We start from the raw sequence: 25,185 nt of genomic DNA, 5'->3' as shown, positions 1-25,185 counted from the left end.
GATTGTGAAAAATTGCAGGAAGACCTTAGGAAATAGAAAGACTGGTCATCCAGATGACAGATGAAATTTAATGTGGACAAATGCAAAGTGATACACATTGGGAAGAATAACTCAAATCATAGTTACCAGATGCTAGGGTCCTCCTTGGGGGTTAGCACCCAAGAAAAAGAGCTGGGTGTCATTGTAGACAATACGATGAAACCTTCTGCCCAATGTGCGGCAGCAGCCAAGAAAGCAAACAGGATGCTGGGAATTATTAAAAAAGGGATTGTTAACAAGACTAAGAATGTATCGCTCCATGGTGCGACCTCATCTGGAGTATTGCATTCATTTCTGATCTCCTTATCTCAAAAAAGATATAGTGGCGCTAGAAAAGGTTCAAAGAAGAATGGCCAAGATGATAAAAGGGATGGAACTCCTTTCATATGAGGAATAACTAAAACGGTTAGGGCTCTTCAGCTTGGAAAAGAGACAGCTAAGGGGAGATATGATTGAAGTCTACAAAATCCTGAGTGGAGTAGAACGGGTACAAGTAGATCGATTTTTCACTCTGTCAAAAATTACAAGGACTAGGGGTCACTCGATGAAGTTACAGGGAAATACTTTTTTAAAAAAAGGAGGAAATATTTTTTCACTCAGAGAATAGTTAAGCTCTGGAATGCATTGCCAAAGGTTGTGGTAAGAGTGAATAGCATAGCTGGTTTGAAGAAAGGTTTGGACAAGTTTCTGGAGGAAAAGTCCATAGTCTGTTATTGAGAATGACATAGGGGAAGCCACTGCTTGCCCTGGATCAATAGCATGGAATATTGCTATTCCTTGGGTTTTGGCCAGGTACTAGTGACCTGGATTGGCCACTGTGACAATGAGCTACTGGGCTTGATGGACCATTGGTCTGATCCAGTAAGGCTATTCTTATGGGCGAGTTTAAGTATCCCTAGGTATCTCCCTGCACCCGGAACAAACGCCTACAATGTAGGCAGCCTGCCTCAGGGTTTTTTTTTTTTTTTTTTTTTAAATAAACGTGCATCCCGATTGGCTACCAGACAGCAGTAGAATGACTACCACTATATACAGTCGGGATGCCAGTTTATAGAATCAGCCCCTAAACATATTATGAAGGAAGATAATATTAATGCAGAGATCGACTGGTCTGTAGCCTGCACAAGTATAAGGCCCACATTGCAAGCAATGATGAAGATGGTGCTATGTATTAATTATTTTTGCTGTTGGAAGATTAGGTTTTTACTTTCAATAATCTTCTTTTCTGTTAGTCCCTGTAGGATTCCATATGCTAGGTGTTCAATCCCAACCTGCAATCCGGGAGTTGCAGAAATCCAACACATTTCTGAGCTCATGTTCCTCCTTAGACTGAGAGCTAGGGGCATATCTAGTTGTGTCCCAAAGCCAAGCAACATATCTGAACAAATCCATAACATGAGGTATGAGGGTATGAGGGAAGATCCCCAGCAACATAAACAAGCTTTGAACTGGTCTGCTCTACAAAACATCTTTAATGCTGAGTCTCTACAACCTCTCTCTTAGAACCAGGTTTATTGAGGGTTAGGCACTAGGCCAGCATTCGTCCCCTCAAGGGTCACCTGTGGAGTCTGATCTCTTTAGAAAGTCCTTAGAGTTTAGTCTGATCAGTTTAGTGCCATCTACAGTTAGTACCCAACACCGAGGAGCACCGAATATATGTAAAGTAAAGGCACCTGTAGCAACAGGCTCAAACCAACTGTTCTGCTCAAGAATTCAATCAAAAGTAAAGAGAAATGCCAACACCGGCTTTAAAGAAGCTAAGAAACCACTCCCCAATAAATGGCACAAATTTTTTCCAGCCCAAAAGGGCTGACAGATATGCAAGAAACAGCTTAGAAAGGCATAAACAGCTCAAAAACTGCAAGAAGGCACAGTAAATACTGGGCGGGAGTCTAGAATGTCTCACCTATGTACTGGAAAAGAGCTTACCAGGGTAAGTACATAATCTCTTTTTACAGTACAATAAGTGAGACATTCTAAACAGTAGGGATGTACAAAAGCAGACCCCCCAAAAAAAACTAGGGTGAGCTTGCTGCACCGACCCGTAAAACCGAGGACCCAAAGGCAGAGTCCTGTCTTGCCGCAATGTCCACTCTGTAAAACTTGGCAAACGTGCAAACAGAAAACCACGTTGCTGGCCTGCAAATCTCTACAATAGAGATAGCTCCAGCTGCGGTCCACAAAGAGACCATACATCTGGCAGAAGACAGAGTCCCTGCAAGCATGTGAGCTAACAAAATGGTCCTGTGAAGTCATCTGGAAACAAGGCATTTGTAGCGGGAGCATCCCCGCTGAACGGAATGATTCAGCACAAAAAAATTGACAAAGAGACAAAACTAATTGGTGACCTTCAAGTAATGCAGAAGAACTCTGCGCACATCCAGTTTCTTCAACAGGTGATCCTGTGACTGGGAACCTGTCGGCTGAAAGTCAGGTAAACACACATCCGGACTGACCAGAAAAACCGAAATCATGCTCGGCCAGCAGGAAGGAACCATCCAAAGGAAAACTCTCTTCTCCGAAATATGGAGGAAAGGGCCCCTCCAAGACCAGGCCCTCAATACCAACACTCAACGCACCCATGTAATGGTGACCAGAAAAACGGTCTTGAACGTCAAGTCCAAGAGGGTAGCATCTCGAAGTGGCTCAAAAGATACCTTAGCAAGACTAGACAATATCCGGTGAAGGACCCAGAAAGGGAAAAGGTGTTTAACCGGTGATCAGACATGAAGAAATATCTGTCTGTGAATTCTTAAGCAGGCAGAGCTTTAAAATCGCTCCAAGCACTAAATTACCCGAAAAGGGGATGAAATTACATCGAACTAAAACAATAAAATGGGGAGAGCAGAACACACACAACTAAAACACTGTAGAGGGCGCTGAATTGATCAGTGAAGTACTATAGAGGCAGAGTGAAAAATCTGGAGTGGATTCCTTCTGCAACCATGCGACTAACAGGAAATAACCTTGTTGTCTAGAATGTCTTGCCTATTGGACTGAAAGATCATTTATAAACATTTGGGACTTCATCCATCTACTGTCAGACATATAAAGGGCAATTTTAAACTAGGTATGTGCAAATATGTGTGCCTTGCATGCCCTAGTGCACTATGCACTATTCTGTAAGATTGCAAGTAACTGCTAGGGAGCATGGAGTGACTCCAACTTACACATGTAACTTATAACATTTGCTCATTGCATGGTGTACTTAGCATTTTTTTTGCTACTTCAGCTTGTCTGCGGTGTTCTTTGCTCACATGTTTAAAGACAATAGACTGTTTTCAGTCCAATTCTTTATATGTGAGGTTGCAAACCATTGGACCCCTGAGGAAGACGTGTTCGCCGAAACATGGACCGTGTAGGGTCCGGTTGGATTTTTATCACAGTATTTTTTATCATTGTACTTTTTAAATTGAATTTTCATGGTTTTATGTCAGTGTTTAATAAATTATCTCCAGAACATCTGTATCCACAGTTTTTGTTTTTATTTAAGAAAATTCTCATATTATTTCTTCTTCAGCGTTAGGTTCACCAAACAGTTTCTGGAAGACCCACAAAACTTCTGGAATAATATTCATAAGAACATAAACATAAGAACATAAGAAATGCCTTCACCGAATCAGACCCTTGGTCCATCTAGTCCGGTGACCCGCACACGCGGAGGCTTAACTAGGTGCTTCTTGATGAAGACCTAGGTGTTCCCAGATTTACCCAGGTGTTCCTTGTTTACCTGTATCCCTCAATGTGATTTGCAAGGAGGTGTGCATCCAACTTGCCCTTGAATCCTATAATGGAGGTCTCCGTCACAACCTCCTCCGGGAGAGCATTCCAAGTGTCCACCACTCACTGTGTGAAATAGAACTTCCTGACATTTGTCTTGGGCCTCTCAATTTCAGTCCATGACCTCTCATCCGAGTCACATTTGACAACGTGAATAACGATGCATCTTGCTGCATTTTATCAAATCCTTTTAGTATTTTAAAAGTCCCCACGCATTCTTCTCTTCTCAAGGGTGAACAAGCTCAGTTTTCTGAGGTGTTCTTTGTAGCTCAAATTTCCCATACCTTTTACTAGCTTTGTGGCTTGCCTCTGCACCCTCTCCAACAGGGTTATATCCTACTTTAGGTAGGGAGACCAGTGTTGGACACAATACTCCAGGTGTGGCCTGATCATTGCTCTTTAAAGCGGCATTATGATGTTAGCTGATCTACTTGTGATTCCCTTCTTAATCATGCCCAACATCCTGTTCACTTTCTTTGCAGCCGCTGCGCATTGTGCCGACGGTTTCAGGGTCCGGTCTATCAGTACCCCCAGGTCTCTTTCCTGTTCGCTCTTGCTCAATTTCACACCTAACATTTTATATTCATATTCCTTGTTTTTCGTGCCTAGGTGCATCACTTTGCATTTTTCTATATTGAACTTCATCTGCCACTTTTCTGCCCATTTCTCTAGCTGGTTCAAATCTCTCTGGAGTTCTTCACTGTCCATTTGTGATCCAACTGATCGACATAGTTTCATGTCATCTGCGAACTTGATTATATTACTCGTTGTTTCCTCTTCCAGGTCATTTATGAATATATTGAATAAGATTGGCCCAAGGACCGAGCCCTGGGGCACACCGCTTGTCACCTTTTCCCAGTCCGAGAACTCCCTATTTATGCTTACCATCTGCAATCTGCTCTCCAGAGGTTCACACTAACAAACATTTTGTTTGATAAACACCAAAGACTGAGCTCAAATTAACAAATTCATTCTATTAAGTGAAGTGATATACAGTACAGTAGATATGATATGGGGTGCTACTTTGCTTTACCAGGACTTGGATGGTGCACCATGCTTAATGGAATCATAAATTCTTCTTTCTCTGAGGACATTATCTTCTCACATATGGGTGATGTCATCCACAGAGCCCTGGTGTTCCATTGTTTCTAGAAGCCTTTGCAGGCCCCCACTGCTCATGTGCAAGTGCCCTTCCAGCCTGCCTAACTCAAGTGGGATTTGCAGTTCTCTTTCATCCACAGAGAGGTGAAGAAATTTTCCTGTTACAAGATTTCTTTTTTCCTCATGGAGTTTTTCACTGCCTTCTTGCTCTTTCTGGGTGGGTAGCATGAGAGTATTTTATTTTTCTTAACTGTAGTACTTCTTTTTTATTCTTTTAGTCTTATCAGCATTTTTAAGGTTTTTTTTGTTTTTTCACAGATTACGGCCTCCTTAGGCCTGAGCTCTTGGTCAGATCTTGTAAAAAAAAACTTTTACAATTGATTTGTTTGATTTTGCTGTGACTATCTTACTTGTTACATCCCAGAAACCTTCCAGTGGATACAAGTAGTACATAGATTGTTCTAGTGTAGGGTCATGAAATGGTTAACTGTTGTTTAAAATATTGCTCTGGCCTACATAGCTGAAGAAAGTTTACAATCTATTGACTTCATCTGCCTAAAATGTATGTCCCTGCCTTACCACATTGTAAGCTAAATAGATAAGAGTTTGAGCCATGATGTACCCTGCCCTTCTGTATATTTAACATTTAGAACTGTAAGAGTTAGATAAGGACCAATAATAATTGTAGAAAGTTATAGAAGTAACAAATGAAAATTGTAGTTTTTGCATATATTAGTTTGCGAAAAGGGCATAAAAATCCGTGTATTTCCTGTTTCTGACACTCTAGTAGGCAGGCTATTAACTGCACTAGAGTCCGGTATACCGTAATAAATCTCTTGTACTTTCTTCATGCCTCTGACTTTGTGTGTCCAAGTGACCTTTCACTAGCACTATGTCTAAGAATGACTAACATGTGCCTAAATTGTCTGGCTCCTAATCATAAGTACTCACGTTGCTCTCTTTATACTTAAGTGCAAAAGAGAAAAGAAAAGTCAAGAGGCCCTGCATGAAAGATTTTTTTGGGCATGCCAGAATCTGGTCCATTGACATCAGCACTGTAGATATCTGCGCCTTTGACTTCAGGAACTGCACCAGATATTGGAGATGCATCAACATCAAGAGGTTTCCCTCTGCACTGACTTTGGGTGCTGGCAGTGCCCACTCAGACTGAGCATCATCGGACCTGACACAGAGGACTCGCGAAGATTCTGCATCATTCTTGTTAGCAAAAAAGCATCAGCAATGGTCCTCTTCAAAGCATAGTGCCAGAAGCTCTGGGACACCAGTATCACTGGTACCCAAGAAATGTCAGACTGAGGACTGCTCACCCTCTGTAGAAGTGTGCTGATCACCAGTTTCCCCAAAATTGGGACCCCGCCTCTGATAAAGCATCTTTGTAGGCTGTCTGCACACTGGCACTTGTCCCACTTTTACCAAAGCCTGCCCTCAAGGAGCAGCTGTGAGTCAAGTTATAGGAAAAATTGAGGTGCATCCTAGCTCGGCACAATGCTCCCAGATTCAGTGGTATATCAAATAATAAATGATAATGAAGTCTATAAAATCCTGAGTGGAGTAGAATGGGTACAAGTGGATTGATTTTTCACTCCATCAAAAATTACAAAGACTAGGAGGAAATTTTTTTTCACTGAGAATAGTTAAGCTCTGGAACACAATGCCAGAGGATGTGATAAGAGTGGATAGCATAGCTGGTTTTAAGAAAGGTTTGGACAAGTTTCTGGAGGAAAAGTCCTTAGTCTGTTATTGACAAAGACATGGGGGAAGCCACTGCTTGCCCTGTATCAGTAGCATGGAATATTGCTATTCCTTGGGTTTTGGCCAGGTATAAGTGACCTGGATTGGCCACTGTGAGAACGGGCTACTGGGCTTGATGGACCATTGGGCTGACCCAGTAAGGCTATTCTTATGTTCTTATGATAAGAAGCTGAAGTTTCTGCACCATTCCATGGTGGTTGAATCCACCCTCAAAAGAGCTAGAAGTTTGAGGAACCATGCCTTGATTGCCCCCAGGCAGAGATGCTCACATTCTGGAGTCTTTTGGAAGGCTTGATGCATATTTCCTGCATCCATTTTTACCAGCTCTATATGAGCATTTACTTGAAGAGCTTGATGCACATGTGCTACAGTTTGTGGACATTATCCCTCCTGAGCAGGCTGCAGAACTTTACCAGCTAGCGATTAAGTAGGAGTGCTGAAAGCACATAGCTTGGGCAACTTTTGATGCTTTCACCATGGCATCTCCCCCTCCGCTCCCTTTTCCAGCTTCAGCTGTCCCGTCCCCCCCCCACCTCCCACTCCCTTTCATATGTAGGAGGGCCCTCCTGGGCCTATCTACGTATCTGGTGGTCCAGCGGGGGATCTTTGGGGCAGGAGCATAGAGCCCCTTGCTCTTGCCTCATGGCACTTTTGCAAAATGATTACCATGGCCTCTCACAGCACTACATGAAGTACTGTGAGCTGCCATTAGAGGTTGCAGTAGCCATTTTGCAAAGGCACCTTGGGGGACAGAAGCAAGGAGGTTATGCTCCTGTCTCTGAAGACCCCCTGTTGGACCACAAGGTATGTACATCCTTTTACTAAAGCTGCTATGAAAATGGCCTTAGCATGCTGCTTACGCATGCCTTTCCACTTGTGCTGTGGTCAGAAAATGGCTGACTTTTCCATTTTCTCAATTAATGGCCACGCGCTAATTTCACCACTGGCGTGCAGACATGAAAAAAAGTTAATGAGCCCTTACCAACATTTATAGGCGGTAAGGGCCTATGCGCTAATTAATTAGCATACCACTCTCCATCCCCTAGAGAAAATTAGGGAAAATAATTTTAGCATGACAGCACATGTCCAATGTAAGCCTGTTTAATGTGTGATAAACATGCGCTAGTGCTTACTGCAGTTTAGTAAAAGGATCCCAAAGTTATCAACATAAATCTTTTGAAAACTGGGCCCTTATTATTTAATCTTTTTGCTGAATAATCAAAATATCATTTTTTGTCTAAGTTATTTAGTCAATAGAGTCCTCTCTTATTGGTCATGTTAAAATATAGACAATCCTAGAGGGTTCCCAAACTTTCTCAGCACTGTAGATCAACATAAAAGAACAACTGTTGAGTTATATAAAACCTAAAAGATTAATCTTACCAGGTCGGCCTCCTTGTTTTGCTAATTTCACGTATTCTGAGTCTGAATCTCTGATCCATTTCTTGCGATGCTCAGTTCCTTTTTCAGTTTCTGAAAAGTCATTCAGGCCAGGGATCTGAGAAAGAGGGTTGTCCGTGGTTACGGTCTTCTCTGGCTGCTTCAGTGGAGGATGGTAAAACCAATCTAGAAAGGTCATCAAAGACTTTAATGTAGAGGAAAACTCAAAACTTTAGGAAAAGTTCTTTTGTGAGTATGAAAAATGAACCTGGATCTAAATGCCATCTAAAAAAAGGAATTAAAATGTAAGGGAGTGCTGACTATTGCTACTTTCGTTATTGATTCTGATTTCAATTTGATGTATAAACACAAACAGAAAATGCTGTTTCTGTACTGCAGACACCGTTGGATTTCTTTTGTTGTTCAATTTGATGTATATCATATATTTGAAAATGTCAGTAATGATGATCTTTCTATAAAATATAAACACCACCAATACCCTACCTTGATCAGGCCAACCCTCTAAGATCAGTAGTTGTGGGTTAAGGGAATTGCCGAGAAAGGTCAATGAGGTCTAAAATTATTTTAGAAGAATTACAGAGGTCTCTAACTGAAACTGGAGAAAATATTGGCTTTTCAACAATTTCAAGATTGCTGCTCAAATACGGCCTTTATGGGAGGGAGTCAAGGAAGCGACTGCTGAAAAAGTCACATGGTATCCCAAATAGTAGTGCAAAGAAACAAAGTAGAGAGTTGCACGGGGACAGAAATCCCACCCATCCCTGCCCATCCCCTCCAGGATCCTCTCCGTCCACACCCGTCCCCGCCAGGATCCTCTCTGTCCCCACCCATCCCCGCAAGGAATTACCTCTATCCCCGCCCGTCCCCATAAAAAGCAGCAATTACTTCTGACAGGATCATCAATTCCAGTTTCTTTTGTGTTTGTGCTGCTGTTTTCCTTGTGGAATCTCTTTGGTGGAACCATTTTTTTGTTTTCTGTTCAGGTAATTAACTTATAAACCTCCTCTTTTACTAAGGCTGACGTGTCCATTATATTATATGGACGAACCCTGCTTCCTAAGCCTTCCATCCCTGTGGGAGGCCCATTGGCTAGAGGGGGGTCCCCGTGGGAGTCCTGTGGGCCAGAGGGGGGTCTCCATGGGAGTCTCATGGGTTAGGGGGGATTCCTGCAGGACCCGCGGGTTTCCCGCAATCCCCGCTCCCGTGCAGACCTCTAAAACAGAGTGAACTGACTTTAAAGGGACAGCTTGACTAAAGCAGTGTCTTGGTGATGCCAAACTATTTCTACATTACAATGATGAGCCTGACAGTACACCAAAAGATATTCACTCTAACCTCCCCCCCCCCCCCCCCGATTTTATCACAGGCCGCAATAGTAAAAGCTCCATCACTCATAGCAATTATGAGAGTCGAAGCTTTTACCTCCACAGCCGGTGATAAAAATCCCTAACATGGCTTCATAAAGGGGGTTTAAATTTTTCTAATAGCCTTCCCTCATTCTGTACTTTTGAACAACTTTTTCCTGAAGTTCTTTTGGCAGCTCCACATCTAACATGTTTAGCCAATTGCAACGAATTTCCTTCATAGAACAGAAACAGCTTGATTCTTCATTCAAGAGTTTTTTGGGGTTTATTTATTTATTTATTATTATTGAAATAACTTACAAGCAATACAACTTGTGCAAGCAAAACGAAAAGAAACAAGATCACAATATACAAAATTATTTAAAATATATATTTTTTTCTCCTTAGACCTCCACAATATCTAGAGGGGGGAGAGGTTTTAATACATGGGACAAAATTATTAAATAAAAGGAAAAAGAAAAACTAGGGGCTCCTTTTACTAAGGTACTCTAGCGTTTTTAGCACGCGCTAAAGATTAGTGTGCGCTAACCATGCGCTAAACGAAAAATACTAACACTAGCTCTATGGAGGCGTTAGCATTTAGTACGCACGGCATTGTAGCGTGCGCTAAGCGTGCACTAAAACCGCTAGCGCACCTTAGTAAAAGGAGCCCTAAGTAAAGGCTTAACTGCTTTACAATGGCCCCTTAAAATTCCAATTACATCCCTTTATTACCCCCTGGTGATTTTCTTTAAGGCCTCCTTTTATGAAACTGCGATAGCAGTTTCTAGCGCATGGAGCCGCGCTGAATGGCCTGCGCTGTGCCTGACACTCAATGAGTTCCTATGAGTGTTGGGAGCAGCACAGACCATTCAGCGCGGCTCCCCGTGCTAGAAACTGCTATCGCAGTTTCGTAAAAGTGGGGGTAAGTCTAGGAAAGCTCGCAAATGGTCTTGAACAAAAATAGTATATTTTGTCCATGCATATTTAATGAGGCATTTACATGGATAAATCAATTGAAACACAACTCCAGTTTCTTTAGTTTCTTGCCTCGTTACTAAGAACAGTTTTCTTCTTTCTTGAGTTTCTATATTTATGTCAGGGAAAATCCATATACGTTGTCCCAAGAAAGGAATCTGTGTTTGCCGAAAATAAAGTTTCAATACCGATTTTAAATCTTGTTGAAAGATAAAGGACATAAGCAATGTCACTCTCTCTTCAACTATTGAAGTAGTTGTCTCCAGTATCACTGATAAATTGTCCAAATCCATGGTGGTTTGTACTTGCTGAATCTGGTTCTCTATTCCAGCTTCGCTCCCTGGCTTTTTCTTAGGTGGAGGCAAATAATAAATCTTATTCAATGGAGGAATGGCCTCGGGAGCAAAGTTTAAATTTTGCATTAAATACTTCCTGTACAATTCAACAGCTGATATTTCCAATGTCTTCAGAAAATTTAATAGATGCAAATTAAGCCTCCTATTAAAATTTTCTAACTGTTCAATTTTTCTGTGTACCATCAATTTATCTTTAATTAAACTATCAACTGCTGATTTCAATGTTGTTATGTTTTCATTTATCACTTTAAATTTGACTTCATTATCAGTTTTCAAATTTTCAACAGTCTTAGATAGAGAGTCCATCTTCCTTACCAAATCTGTCATTTCTTGGGCAGACTTCTGAATTGTTCCATCCATTCTTTGGAAAATTCCCCAAACATCCAGCAGGGTGACCTCCAAAGGAAGATGGTTTCACTTTCACTGTGGGGCCTTTTTCCACCTGACTCCCCTCCATAGAGAACATGCCCGCAACCACCTCGGTATCAGGATGACTCTGAGTCTCAGGCAACTCCACCGCAGGACATGGAGGAACGACAGAAGCTGGAAGCGATAATGAGACTTCCGGCTCAAGCGCAGCTGCTGAGTCCTAAAGTGCCAACACAGGTGAGCCTTGCCCTCCAGTGTCCAAAGGAACTCTGGTGGTAAAATCGAGCAGAGTCTGATGCATAGGTGTCGATGAATCCGTTGGTGAGGGTCCCATCCAGATAGCATCTTTTCTTTTTGTATGAAGCATCACAAAGAAAAATCTATCAGGACGCTAGCAAGGTAACAGCTCACCCGACTAATACTTGCCAGCAGCCGCCATCTTGGCCCTCCCCTCCCCTCCCCATCCAAGAGTATTTTATACAACTCTCTACTACAGTTATTGGACACAGATGGGAGGGAGACGGTAAGGAGAGGCTGTAGTACAGATAAGGACTGGTAAGAATAAAAGTCAAATCGCAGTAAATTCAGTTTAATTTAGATATGAAGAAAGTGAAGGAAAATTATGTTCTTACCTGTTAATTTTCTTTCCTTTAGACGGAGCAGATGAATCCAGAGACCAATGGGATAGCACACATCTACCAGCAGGCGGAGATAGAGAAACTGATTAACAGGTGGTCCTATTGGCTGGCACTCCTCCTGTATCTCCAGTATAGCTCCTTGCCCAAGCATCCATAACCATCAATAGGCATAGCATGTAAAAAACTTCTTTCCCATAACAAATCTCAAAAGGCAATAATACAGAATATAACCATCAATAATAACAAACTTCGAAAGTTGGAAAAGAAAAAAACCGACAGACAATATCCAGAAAGGGTGGGGCTCTGGATTCATCTGCTCCGTCTAAAGGAAAGAAAATTAACAGGTAAGAACATAATTTTTTCTTCCTTAGAAACAGCAGCAGATGAATCCAGAGACCAATGGGATGTAGCAAAGCAATCCTCAATCTGTGTGGGAAGCAAACGCTGCCTCCGTAACAACCGAAGCACTAAACGCATCTACCGCATGCGCCCCCACATCCAACCAGTAATGCTGAGAGAAAGCACTCCGGAAGACCAAATAGCCACGAGACAAAACTCCTCCAAGGAAAACCCTCTGGACCGAGTCCAAGAAGTAGACATCGTTCTGGTGGAATGGTCATGAAGTTCTTTCGCCAACCGCTTCCCTGGCATCAAGCAAGCTTAAAGAATGTCCTCCTGGACCCATCGAGCGATGGAGGCTTTGGACGCTGCCATACGTTTGAGGCGTCCCGTGAATAATATACAAAGGTGATCTAAACAACTAAAAGTCATTAGAAACCTAGCTCGCGGAGAACGCTAAGCACTTTCAAAAAAATGCAGTGAATAAAAGCACGTCTTCCCATTTCTCCTCCCAGGAAGAAGGAAGGAAAAGTGAGAGTGTCATAAAAGGATGACACCTCCTTAGAAAGGAATTGTGGTACCGTCCAAATTGACACCCCAGATTTTGTAAATCAGAAATAGGAATCCCCGCCAAACAAGGCCTGCAACTCAGAAAACCGCCGAGCTGAAGCCATGGCCACAAGAAACCCAGTGTTCAATGGCACAGCCCTTTAGAGTCTCAAAAGACATGGATGAAATGAAGCCTTTGGTAAACTGCGAAGAAGTACCTTAAGACTGTACTCTGGCAGAGCTTTCTAAGAGGTGTACTTCATGTAGTGTATGAAGCTGAGAAGTAATCGAAGAGCAATATACCTAGCCCTTGTAACAAGCTAAGAATGGCACCTGAAGCTGAAAGGAATTGAACGCTAAGCCCTTGGCAATACACTTGTACTAAAAAAGAACTCTGGAAGGGTGCAAATGTTGAGAAGTACCCAAGAAAGGAAAACCCTCCAAAAGGAAGCAGAAGCCACAGGTGAAGACGTCTGTATCACCTGGAAAAGAAAAGAAACAACCTGCTTCGCATAACCCTTACATGTCAGCCATGACTTTTCAAAAGCTAGGTCGCAATACCAAAGTAGTACAAATATCCATGTTGATCGGACCATAGGTGAGCAAATCCAGAGATACCAGGAAACTCAACAGTCCCGCTGTCGAAAGACTCATCAGATCCGCATAGCAAGGATGGCGCAGCCAATCCAGAGATTCTACAAATACTGTGCCCTGAAAGCGAGCAAATCTAAGCCATCATCAGCCAGGGGAAAACATTGAAAAAAGAGAAACCAGAGGCGAGAAAGAAGCCACGCTGCTACCCCCTCTGACTCCCATTCCCTGTGCCCACCGAAGAAGCTTAGAATTTTGAGACGAGGCCATGAGGTCTAGTTCCAGGAGATCTCACTTCCATAAAAAGAGCTGGAACGCCTGAGCCAAAATTCTCAATATCCAGGATGTAGAAGATTTCACTAGTACTAACATTTATACTTTCTAGAGCGTACACAGCGCTGTACACTGTAACATACAATAAATGGGCCATGCACAGATTTTGCGGACAGAAAGTCTATCCAAACTCTTTTCCTGACCTATAAAATGATCTGCCAACAGAAGAGGAAGATGAGGGTCCACCCATTGAAATAGAACCACAACTTTACCCGTCAACTGAGTACATCACCTACTGCCCAGGCTGTAGAGAAATACCCCCATCATAATACTGACTGAAAAGACCCTCAGCGTCATTCCGGAAGAATGGTTTGAAGCGCCAGAAACGGTAGCCTTACCATGCTCCAGAGTAGAAGAATGAACAAGTACTGAGTCGCCTCTTAAGACAGAATCCTGGAGCTGAGGATGGAAGGCATCGAGCCCCCCAACCCGACAGCCCGGGATTATTGGTGCCCATGAGCTAGTCCAGCAAAGACCGAGGCTTGCCTTTGAAAAGCTGAGCCACAAAATCATACAGAGCGATGCTTGAGGAGCCTACCAAATAATTGGAGCCCTGAGATACCGGGAATCACCGGAACAAAAGCGACTGCTGTAGCGTTATAATGGGAAAGCAAGCCGAAGTTCCCAGTGGAGTCAGCAACATGGATCCTAGAACCTGTACAGAATCCCATACTCTTGGTCATGGTGACCGAAGAAGAATGCAAACCTGAGACTGTGACCCATCGCCCTAGTCTCTGGGAAGAAACACATTTCTCTCCTATACGAATAAAAACATCTGAGCGCTGTGCAAATTCGAAGATTCACGTCCAAAGAACTGAGGAAAAGAAACCACCCTTTTCGTGTCAGGCAAATGGCCCGACTAGAAGACGTCCGAATCAGGCAGTCAGTCAAGAAGAAATTAGGTGAATCGCCTGGTAGCACCAAAAAGGGAACCACTGCCCACATTTTCTAAAATGTTCGTGAAGCCTTGGGTAGGTGAAATGGCATGTGCCAAAACCGAAAGTGCTGCTCCAAGAGAGGCAAGCAAACCTAGTTCAGATTTGGAGTCCATAGTGAAAATGTAAATATGCTCCCAGTTTTTCTGTAGAAATGTGTAACCCTGAGAAACTAATTCAGCAGAATGGGTACCATGCAGTAAGTGGAACAACGTCCCTTAGTTCCTGAAGAACTACAAGAACTGCCCTGAGGACCAGTAACACTTAAAAAGGAAACACAAAACATAGAGACTCCAAGAACGAACCGGAAACCTGAGGAGGATGCAAAGTTGCAAGCATCCTGAAAAATGTTCACAGCCCCCCGACCTGATATTATAGCGTCTTCTTCCTCATGAAGAGTCATTGGAAGAAGTCAAGATCCCCTCAGAATGAAGTGCAGAAGGTCAGGGAACGGCAGGATGAGAACTATAGGATCTGTAAGAAGAAAGAAATTCTCCAAGGAAAAATCAAGTTTCGCAATATAAAGAGGAGTATACTGGAACCATGAAAACAGTACTAACTCCATGCAACGTGAGTGATATACGTATGTCCTTTAAAGTGAATACGTACTAGATGCAATCAAGATGCTGCATCTACCGCCCCGTGGAAAACAACAGCATCCTAACAGGTATCAGACAAAGCTCACATCGCTAATGAGAGCTTCAGGGATGAGGCTAACCGCCACATAGCGCACGCTCCTCCGCGGGTTTTATAGAATAGGTAACTGACTCCTGATTAGAAGGAGCTGCACAGCCTTTCCTGTCTGGTCGGGGGGTCCGTCTAGCATGTACCATGAGAAGATGACGACAGGAGAAACCAGTGTGATAAGCATGGAAATCTGAAGTCCAGGCCCTCTCAGAAATAGAGAAAGAGAGTCCTGGCCACAGGAAGATGCGAAGTGTCATTATGCCCATAGAGACAGCCCGAACTTGGAAACTGTTAGTACTACCTTTAGGCATATATATCCAATACCACTACTAGACCCATGCAGCGCAGCACAAAGGCCCAAATAAGAAGGAAAGTTACCAACAGACAAAGGCTCAATCTACAGGGACCCCAAGAGAGACAATGAGATACCTGTGTGAATACAGGATACTATCTTACTGCTGATCTCACTGTGCCGTGAGTTGCCATATGTCGACCCAGTCCAGAGACAAACCGAGACTGGGTGACCTAGCACAGGTCAGAGTCTCTCTGGTAATCCCCTTGAGTGCTAACCCCAGAGTCCGATTAAACTAGCAGCTTCCTTCAAGGGAATACAGCAGGAACACAGACATAGACATATAAATCTGCCCAATCTTGTCCCAAAGCTGGTGAAACACGTGCAACTTGTCTGAACTGGAAAGGAGAGAAGCTGCGGCATAACCTGACCAAAGTCAGCTGTAAATAAACTACCAGAATGCTGCAGCTCTCCCGCCATCGCTGGAGACCCAAAGGCACGCCTGATTTTTGCTGACATGTGGCCGCTGCATCAACGCTCCTAGAAACATAGTCAGATTTAAGCCCCGCAAAATTTACCCTGCCACGGCCTGCATAGAAAGAAAATCAAACTCGGGGAATAACCAGAAGAATGGTGCGGTGCTTCCCATAGCGCCGCAAAAACACATGTCCCATCTCATGTGCGCTGCTATAAACCGGCACCTGCACAATCAGCTGCACATGGCCGTGACAAACACCGACGAAAGAGAGCCTCAGAATAAACAGGACTACTACTGCTGCATTGAAACCCAACAAGGAGAACAAGTGCGAGCATGAAATCGCACCGCTACTGTCGCACTGTAACCAACAAGGAAACCAAGCGCGTGCATGCAAAGGGCAGGAAAGTCCTGGCTCCCTCAATGGACTTCTAATCATAAAACTTAGCCTCACTAAAATATCCATTCCTTAAACGTACGTTGACCGAACCCACAGTACTAAGACTCCCAAACAGAACCTGAAGTTCAAACAATAGTAAAAAACACATACATGCTCACAAGCTTGTTGTTAGGGCTGGTTGAAGCCAGTAAGAACTGGTTGTGCAGTAATAATGTAATGTAATGTAATGTAATTTATTTCTTATATACCGCTACATCCGGGGGGCCCAGGTATAACCCCTAAAGCCGGCACTGTTCAGCCGGACACCCCTGTCTCACTGAAGAGAAAATCTCAACAGGAGAAATAGCATTGCCAGCTCACTGAAGAGAAACCTCAACAGGAGAAACAGAATGTCAGTCTCACTGAAGAGAAACCTAAACAGGAGAAAATAAGTTTCCAGTCACAGCCAGAATCCAGGAGCTATTCGAATAGCGACCATCATCTGCTGGGAGATAGAGCATACTGGAGATACAGGAGGAGTGCCAGCCAATAGGACCACCTGTTAATCAGTTTCTCTATCTCCGCCTGCTGGTAGATGTGTGCTATCTCATTGGTCTCTGGATTCATCTGCTGCTGTTGCTAAGGAAATTACTTATCTATAGCAAGTGTTCACCAAGTACAGCAGGGCACATATTGCAACTCATGGCAGATATCATCTGACAGAGACCAGCTCAGATGCTACACAATGTTCTAGTAACTTCTGAAGCCTTTGTTAGTGCTGCACCACACATGCATGGATGATGTCTCCACCCAACCTGAGCATGCAAAACTGGCAGTAAAGTAAAAAGATGGAGGAATACAACTCCTAGAGGAAGAGGGAGAGTAAGCGGCAATATGAGTTTCCTGCTATCCTTGGAGAGCACCTGCTACACTACTAGAATATCAGTGAGTAACTGAGTAACTTTGCTTTCTCCAAGTACAAGCAGAACAACATTTGCCACTTATGGGAATCCCTAACTATAAGGCTCACTGAAAAAAAAACAACAATGGATCATAGGGTCTTGCAATAGGCAAGACAAACAAGTAACCACTTAACCTAGATATACACATTCTTGTTGTGTGGGTATCTCCTGGAACAAAACAAAAATAGTCATAGGAGGGTTGAGCTAGATTCTAGACTCCAAACAAATTCTGCAGAACTCTCTAACCGAACTGACTGTTGTGTCAGGAAGCTTGCTCTAGGCAGTAGTGAGACGTGAATGTGTGGACTGATGACCATGTTGCAGCTCTGCAAATCTCAAAGGAAGCTGATCTCAAATGGGTTAACAACAGATCAATGGCCCTAACATTGTGAGCAGTGACATGACCCTCCAGAGTCAGCCTGAGCATAAGTAAATGAGATGCAATCTGAAAGCCAATTGGATAAAGTGTGTTCACCCCTATCCTGTTTGGGTCAAAAGAAACTCCACTTTCAGAAGTAAAGTACAATGTGTGCACAGAACTACTCTGTTATGATGAAAAGCGGGATAGAAAACAAATTAGATAAATAAATATAAGATGGATCAGCTACTAAGGCCTGAGGCTCACCGACTCTGCATGCTGAAGTGACCACCACCAAGAATAAAACCTTCCAAGTGGTAAGTGTTGACAAGCTCAAAAGGAGTTTTCATTAGCTGAGAGGATGAAGTTGAGACCCCGCAACACAATAGGAGGTTTGAAGGGGAGGGCTTTGTCAATATCAAACCTCTCATAAATCATACAAATAGAGCAGGGGTAGGGAACTCCGGTACTCGAGAGCCATATTCCAGTCAGATTTTCAGGATTTCCCCAATGAATGTGCATTGAAAGCAGTGGATGAAAATAGATCTCATGCATATTCATTGGGGAAATCCTGAAAACCCGACTGGAATATGGCTCTCGAGGACCGGAGTTCCCTACTCCTGAACTAGAGGCTGTACAGGGGAAATGACTACTATTCTGATTGCTGAGCTGAATTGTGAATGATTTTTCTCTTTTTTTAAAATTCTTTATATATAACTTCTTTCTTGTTACAATCAAGCATAATGATTCTGAGGTAGTGGTAAACGGTACCCTCTCCGATATGACGGAGGTGATCAGCGGAGTGCCACAGGGCTCGGTCTTGGGCCCGATCCTATTTAACATCTTCGTAAGAGACTTGGCTGAGGGGCTTCGAGATAAAATTACATTAGTCGCCGATGACGCCAAACTATGCAACATAGTAGGCAACCGCACAACAGATGAAAGCACAGTGCCCGACAAAATCCCAATGCCCGACAGTATGACGCAGGACCTACTCCTGCTGGAGCATTGGTCAAAGACTTGGCAACTAAGTTTCAATGCCAAAAAATGCAAGGTCATGCACCTTGGCGGCAAAAATCTATGCAGGACTTACACCCTAAATGGTGAGATCCTAGCAAGGACTGTAGCAGAATGTGACTTGGGGGTGATCATTAGCGAAGACATGAAAACTGCCACTCAAGTGGAGGAAGCTTCATCCAGGGCTAGACAAATCATGGGCTGTATCCGTAGAAGTTTCGTCAGCCGTAAGCCCGAGGTCATAATGCTGTTGTACAGATCCATGGTGAGACCCCATCTGGAATACCGTGTACAATTCTGGAGGCCGTATTATCAAAAAGATGTGCGGAGAGTTGAGTCGGTTCAGCGAATGGCCATCAGGATAGTCTCAGGACTCAAGGATCTCCCGTATGAGGAACGACTGGGTAAGTTGCAGCTGTACTCACTCGAGGAATGCAGAGAGAGGGGAGACATGATCAAGATGTTCAAATATGTCACAGGCCGTATCAAGGTGGAAGAGGATCTCTTTTTACTTAAAGGACCCAAGGCAACAAGAGGGCATCCGTTGAAAATCAGAGGTGGGAAATTTCATGGCGACACCAGAAAATATTTCTTCACCGAAAGGGTGGTTGATCGCTGGAATAATTTTCCACAACAGGTAATTGAGGCAAGCAGCGTGCCAGATTTTAAGAAAAGATGGGATTAGCAGTGGGATCTCTTCATAGAGGTAGTTAGGGGATGGGCCATTAGTGTGGGCAGACTAGATGGGCCGTGGCCCTTTTCTGCCGTCATGTCCTATGTTTCTACTCTGTTACATATCTTGGTATCATGTGTAAAAAGGCATACCTTTCCTTCTAACCCTTCAGTACATAAGAACATAAGAACATAAGCAGTGCCTCCGCCGGGTCAGACCATAGGTCCATCCTGCCCAGCAGTCCGCTCCCGCGGCAGCCCAAACAGGTCACGACCTGTCTGAATCACCAGAAGGGGCCCCTTTCCACCTTGGTTTCTCATTAAAGTCCTATCTTCCCATCAAAGTCCTCACCCTCTGGTCTTGCCCATGCACGACCTGGTTGGCTTTCTATACTTATTTCCTGGTTAGCTTTCTATACTTGTGTTACATCCCAGCACCTCTCTCAGTATCCCACGATCCCTTTATCCCTCAGGAATCCATCCAATCCCTGTTTGAATCCATGTACCGTACTCTGCCTGATCACTTCCTCCGGTAGCGCATTCCAAGTGTTCACGACCCTTTGGGTGAAGAAAAACTTCCTTGCATTTGTTTTGAACCTATCTCCCTTCAGTTTCTCCGAATGTCACTCACAAACATACTGAATAGGATCAGCCCCAGCACTGCACCGTGAGGGACTCCACTACTCACCTTTCCTTCCTCCGAGTGACTTCCATTAACCACCACTCTCTGGCATCTGTCTGACAACCAGTTTTTAATCCAGTTCACCACTTTGGGTCCTAACTTCAGCCCTTCAAGTTTGTTCAAGAGCCTCCTATGAGGAACCATGTCAAAGGCTTTGCTGAAATCTAAGTAAATGACATCTAGCATATGTCGTTGATCCAGTTCTCTGGTCACCCAATCAAAAAATTCAATCAGGTTCGTTTGGCACAATTTACCTTTAGTAAAGTCATGTTGCCTTGGATCCTATAACCCAGGGGTGCCCAAAAGGTCAATCGTGATCGATCGGTAGATCGTGAAGGCAACACGAGTCGATCGCGTTGCTTTCGCGTTCTACTTGCTTCCCGACTCAGAAGCGCAGAGCCAACCAACTTCCCCCACCCGACGTCAATTCTGACGTCAGAGAGGAAATTCCGGGCCAGCCAATCGCTACCTGGCTGGCCTGGAACTTCCTCTCTGACTTCAGAAATGACGGGGAGAGGAAATCTGATCGGCCCGACACTTCGGTGTGGGGAAGCAGGGAGAGCTTGGGGCAGCGGTGGTTTGGAGGCCTGTTCCCCAATGGCAGTGGTGGTGGTTTGGAGGCCTGTTCCCTGATGGCAGCGGCATTGGCTTGGGAGCAGGCAGGGAGACAGAAAGAAGGGGGAGCAGGGAGACAGAAAGAAGGGAAAAAGAAAGAAAGGGGGGATAGGAAGACAGAAAGAAAGGGGGCATAGAGAGAGAAAGACAGACAGAAAGAAAGGGGGGACAGGAAGGCAGAAAGAAAGGGAGCATGGAGAGAGAAAGACAGACAGAAAGAAAGGGGGGCAGGGAGACAGAAAGAAAGAAAGGGGAGGGGGCAGGGAAAGAAGAAGAAAAAGTTGGCGGAGGGAATGAGGTCTGGAAGCATACAGCAGGTTGAAAGAAGGGAAGAAATATTGGATGCACAGTCAGAAGAATAAAGTGCAGCCAGAGACTCATGAAATCACCAGCCAACAAAGGTAGGAAAAATGATTTTATTTCAATTTAGTGATCAAAATGTGTCCATTTTGAGAATTTATATCTGCTGTCTATATTTTGCACTATGGCCCCCTTTTACTAAACCGCAATAGCGGTTTTTAGCGCAGGGAGCCTACGAGCATCGAGAGCAGCGCAGGGCATACAGTGTAGCTTCCTGCGCTAAAAAACGTTATCGCGGTTTAGTAAAAAGGGAGGGGGTATATTTGTCTATTTTTGTATAGTTGTTCCTGAGGTGACATTGTATAAAGTCATCTGCCTTGACCTCTTTGAAAACCCGCGGAATATAAATGATAATTAACATTTTCTCTGCGTACAGTGTGCTTTTTAAAATTTTATTGTTGGTAGATCATTTTGACTTGGTCATTTTAAAAGTAGCTCGCAAGTCCAAAAAGTGTGGGCACCCCTGCTGTAGCCCATTAATTTCTAGGAAGTTCATTATCCTGTCTTTCAGCAACACTTCCATTATTTTTCCAACAACCGAAGTGTGGCTTACCGGCCTGTAATTTCCCACTTCATCTCTGTGACCACTTTTGTGAATAGGGACCACATCTGCTCTTCTCCAATCCCCAGGAACCACTCCCATCTCCAGAGATTTGTTGAACAAGGCTTTAATAGGACCCGCCAGAACCTCTCTGAGCTCCCTCAGTATCCTGGGATGGATCCCATCTGGTCCCATCACTTTGTCCGTCTTCAGTTTTTCAAGTTGTTCATAAACACTTTCCTCCGTGAACGGTGCAGAATCTACTCCATTTTCTTGCGTAACTTTGCCAGACAATCTCAGTCCTTTTCCGGGATTTTCTTCCGTGAACACAGAACAGAAATATTTGTTTAGCACATTTGCTTTTTCCTCATCACTCTCCACATATCTGTCCCTAGCACCTTTTAGTTTAGCAATTCTATTTTTCATCTTCCTCCTTTCACTAATATATCTGAAAAAAATTTTGTCTCTCTTTTTTACAGTTTTAGCCATATGCTCTTCCGCCTGCGCTTTTGCCAGAAGTGTCTCTCTCTTGGCTTCTTTCAGTTTCACCCGGTAGTCCTTTCTATACTCTTCTTCTTAGGTTTTTTAATATTTCAGGAACGCCAACTCTTTTGCCTTTATTTTCTCTGCCACTAGTTTGGAGAATCATATTGGTTTCCTTTTTCTCTTGCTTTTATTTATTTTCTTTAGCTCAAAAAGAACAGCACTGGACTTTTAGGTTGAAAACACTTGAACCTGATGGTCTGAATAAAGCCATGGAATGGCAACATTTTTATTGATCTGAAATTGCCTCCATGTTATGAGACACGTTTCAATGTACTTTCTAAATGTTAAAAATTGCCTTTAGAATTAAGTATTAGTAATAAAAAAAAAGGCGTGGGCTTTAAAATTGCCTTCTATGTTACTAATCTCTGTAAGTTGCTCCAGTGAAGTTTAGTCAATCAGATCATAGTAATGCTATGGGGAGTGATGTCACGCCATTTAAAAATGTAACGCCATGTTCCCCCGTTGATCAGAATCAGCAGGAGAGTTTGTATTGCTCTTAGGAGGTATAATGCTGAAAAGAACTTTTTAAAGTAAGTAATTTTGTAGTGTGTGAGCAGAATGTTCTGTTATTTATGCCTGTCTTTCTTTTTTTAGCATTGCCAAAAACTTTTCCCTGATGCAGCGGGGGTGCTGTTTGGCCCCGCAAAACGCTGGCCGCGTCGGAAGGTTAAAGAAAATAAAATGGACAACCTCTTCTAGCTATAGAGAGAATGATTCAAGGCACTATAGCATTTTGAAAGCATCTATGCACTTTCAACAAAGCACTTTAAAGCACTAGAGCACTTTCTCAAGATAAGTATAATTTTTACAGCATTCTGCCGGTTCTGTTGAATGGAATGAGCTGTTAGGTTAATGGTTCTAGAAAAGTCAAAAAAGCTCATAGGCTTATAACAGTGTGCAAAGTCTATAAGTTTCAAGTTCAAGTTTATTTAAATCTTGATATACCGCTTTTATAGTCAAAGCGGTTTCCAATTAATACAAAGTTTTAAAAAGATTTTTAAAAAATAAAATAAAGGGAACAAATAAGAAATTAGTGAGATATTTTTTAAACTTTATTATATTAAAAGTAATTTGATTAAAATAAAAATTTAAATAAAGGTAGGCAGGGTACATTCAAGCTTGTGATGTAAGAAGGAGCAGGAGAAAAGAAATTTATTCTGTAGAAAACCCGTAGTGGGTAAAGCTCCACAATCTGAGGCTTGCAACCCAGGTAACTTTCAGTAACATTTCATTTTTCATTAGTGGTTGTAATGTGTTTGATTTAACAATTGAGTGACCACTAAATATTTTCTTTAATATATTGGTACACAATATTGATAATATATCAACGAGTGAACATGGCTCAACACACCTGGCAAAGTAGAATCAGTTTCACAGCAGATTTCATTAGTTCTGTGCTAGATTCATCAAACTCTATGCAATGGGAGCAACATTCATTGGACAATAGTATAGATTGGGATGAATTGACCCAACTCTTAAAAAGATATATTAGAGCAGAGTTATTTGGTGTGACACTTATTGAATATTGTAAAAAGAAATATATACCAAGGGGTTTACGTGTTTATAAAGAACCTAGGATGTTTAATGAAGATGATGAATTCACTAATAAATGGATTCAAATATTGAACAAGTGTTCTCTCGATCTGATGGTCCTCATAGTGGATAAAATGAAAAAAGTAATGCAAGAGATAAAAACAACTATAGAAGATGAGTTAAAATTCTTAAAAGTAAAGACTGTGGAAGCTGAGTTTAAAAAACGTCAAGATGATATGCGTACCCATGTTGATTCGTTTAAAGCTGATTTATAGAAAAATAAATTTAAAAAATTCAAACAACATGAGGAGGACTATATTAACCATAGGATTTATCCCTGGTCAAAGAAAAATAAACCAGAAAAAGCACAAAGAGAAAGAAGAGTGACTTTTGATAAAACTTCAGAGTCCTCAGCAAGTAATTTCAGCTCGGATAATGATTTTTTAGATGCCAGACCCCGGTACCAGCAGAGGGGCAGACAGAGACAAGGGAATCAACAGGGCTTCCCACAGAATTACAATTACAATCAGAGGTCACAAGGTTTGACCTTTGTGCCCACAAAGAATGTGGATTTTTTTTCCAAACGCGCATTGATATTGAAAAATTCATACGTACTTTGATAATCAAAATGTTTTTTCCACAGGATGATACAAATAGTGATAGATCAATAGTATTTCCTAAATCTACATGGTTACCCCCTGGTCCTATGGATTCCTTACTGGACTCTTTACAAACTTGTTATAACACATCTTAGTAAAAAAGAGAGAAGATTTTCAAGTAATAGGACTAATCTTACTGAACGTGAGAAGCATGCCTTGATAACTTTGCAGAATGACAGCTCCTTAGTGATAAGGAAGGTTTTTTTCCCTCATTACTTTAATCAGATATCAGTCATTACAATGTGTTCATTTTACAGTGGGCATTGCAATTGTTGAAATTATTTTTGTTTGTCTAGAGGAAGGAATTCCTCAAAACTCTGATAGGTCCATAATCCTGTTAATGAGCATAGTTGATTGTAAAATGTGTTTGCCAAAAGAATCCAATGTGCTGGCTTCTCTACCTGAAGGAGCACAAGTATAAGATCTTGAGTTCTGCAATCGTTTGAGGGCAGATTTCACAACTAATGAATGATGCTGAAGTTAAGTTCTATCAATGCCTGGAAACTTTTGAATTCAATACATTGTGTTTATCTTTTTACAAACTACCTTGACTGACAGGTTTTAAATAAAGCTCGTTTGATGAAATTATGCAAAGGTACCTTAATGCATTAGTTTGGTGGTGCCTCAAAGTCAAAGAGTTCAAAAGGTTCAGAGTGAGGTTTCTCCTCCGTTTCTATTTTGATGGGCAAAGCCTAACCCATCTACCTCAAAAAGACAGTAACAGATATACTTTCTGGCAGAGACTTGCGGCATTGAAGAGGAGGGGAAGGATCAGAATGTACTGTATACCACAGGATTCTTCTGCTGAGTATTCTGGCAAAGCCTTGTCTGAATAGTTGGAGATATCTGAGTCAGACTTCTAAAAGTACTCCCTACTAGGTG

General features: G+C 42.6%; 1 protein-coding gene across 5 annotated transcripts in view; it reads right to left on the bottom strand.

The window, feature by feature from the left end:
* The window catches only part of C2H7orf57 (chromosome 2 C7orf57 homolog), a 143,026-nt gene that overhangs the window by 94,667 nt on the left and 23,174 nt on the right, over positions 1–25,185 (bottom strand). For all 5 annotated transcript variants that reach the window (XM_033930469.1, XM_033930466.1, XM_033930470.1 and 2 more), the window contains exon 3: positions 8,077–8,259. In XM_033930469.1, coding sequence (XP_033786360.1) covers positions 8,077–8,259 — 183 coding nt within the window. The remainder of the gene's footprint in view (positions 1–8,076; positions 8,260–25,185) is intronic.

Source organism: Geotrypetes seraphini, chromosome 2 (assembly GCF_902459505.1).
Source record: "Geotrypetes seraphini chromosome 2, aGeoSer1.1, whole genome shotgun sequence".
Taxonomy (NCBI): Eukaryota; Metazoa; Chordata; class Amphibia; order Gymnophiona; family Dermophiidae; genus Geotrypetes; species Geotrypetes seraphini.
The sequence above is the reverse complement of the archived record's forward strand: the minus strand, read 5'-3'. Positions and strand labels throughout refer to the sequence as shown.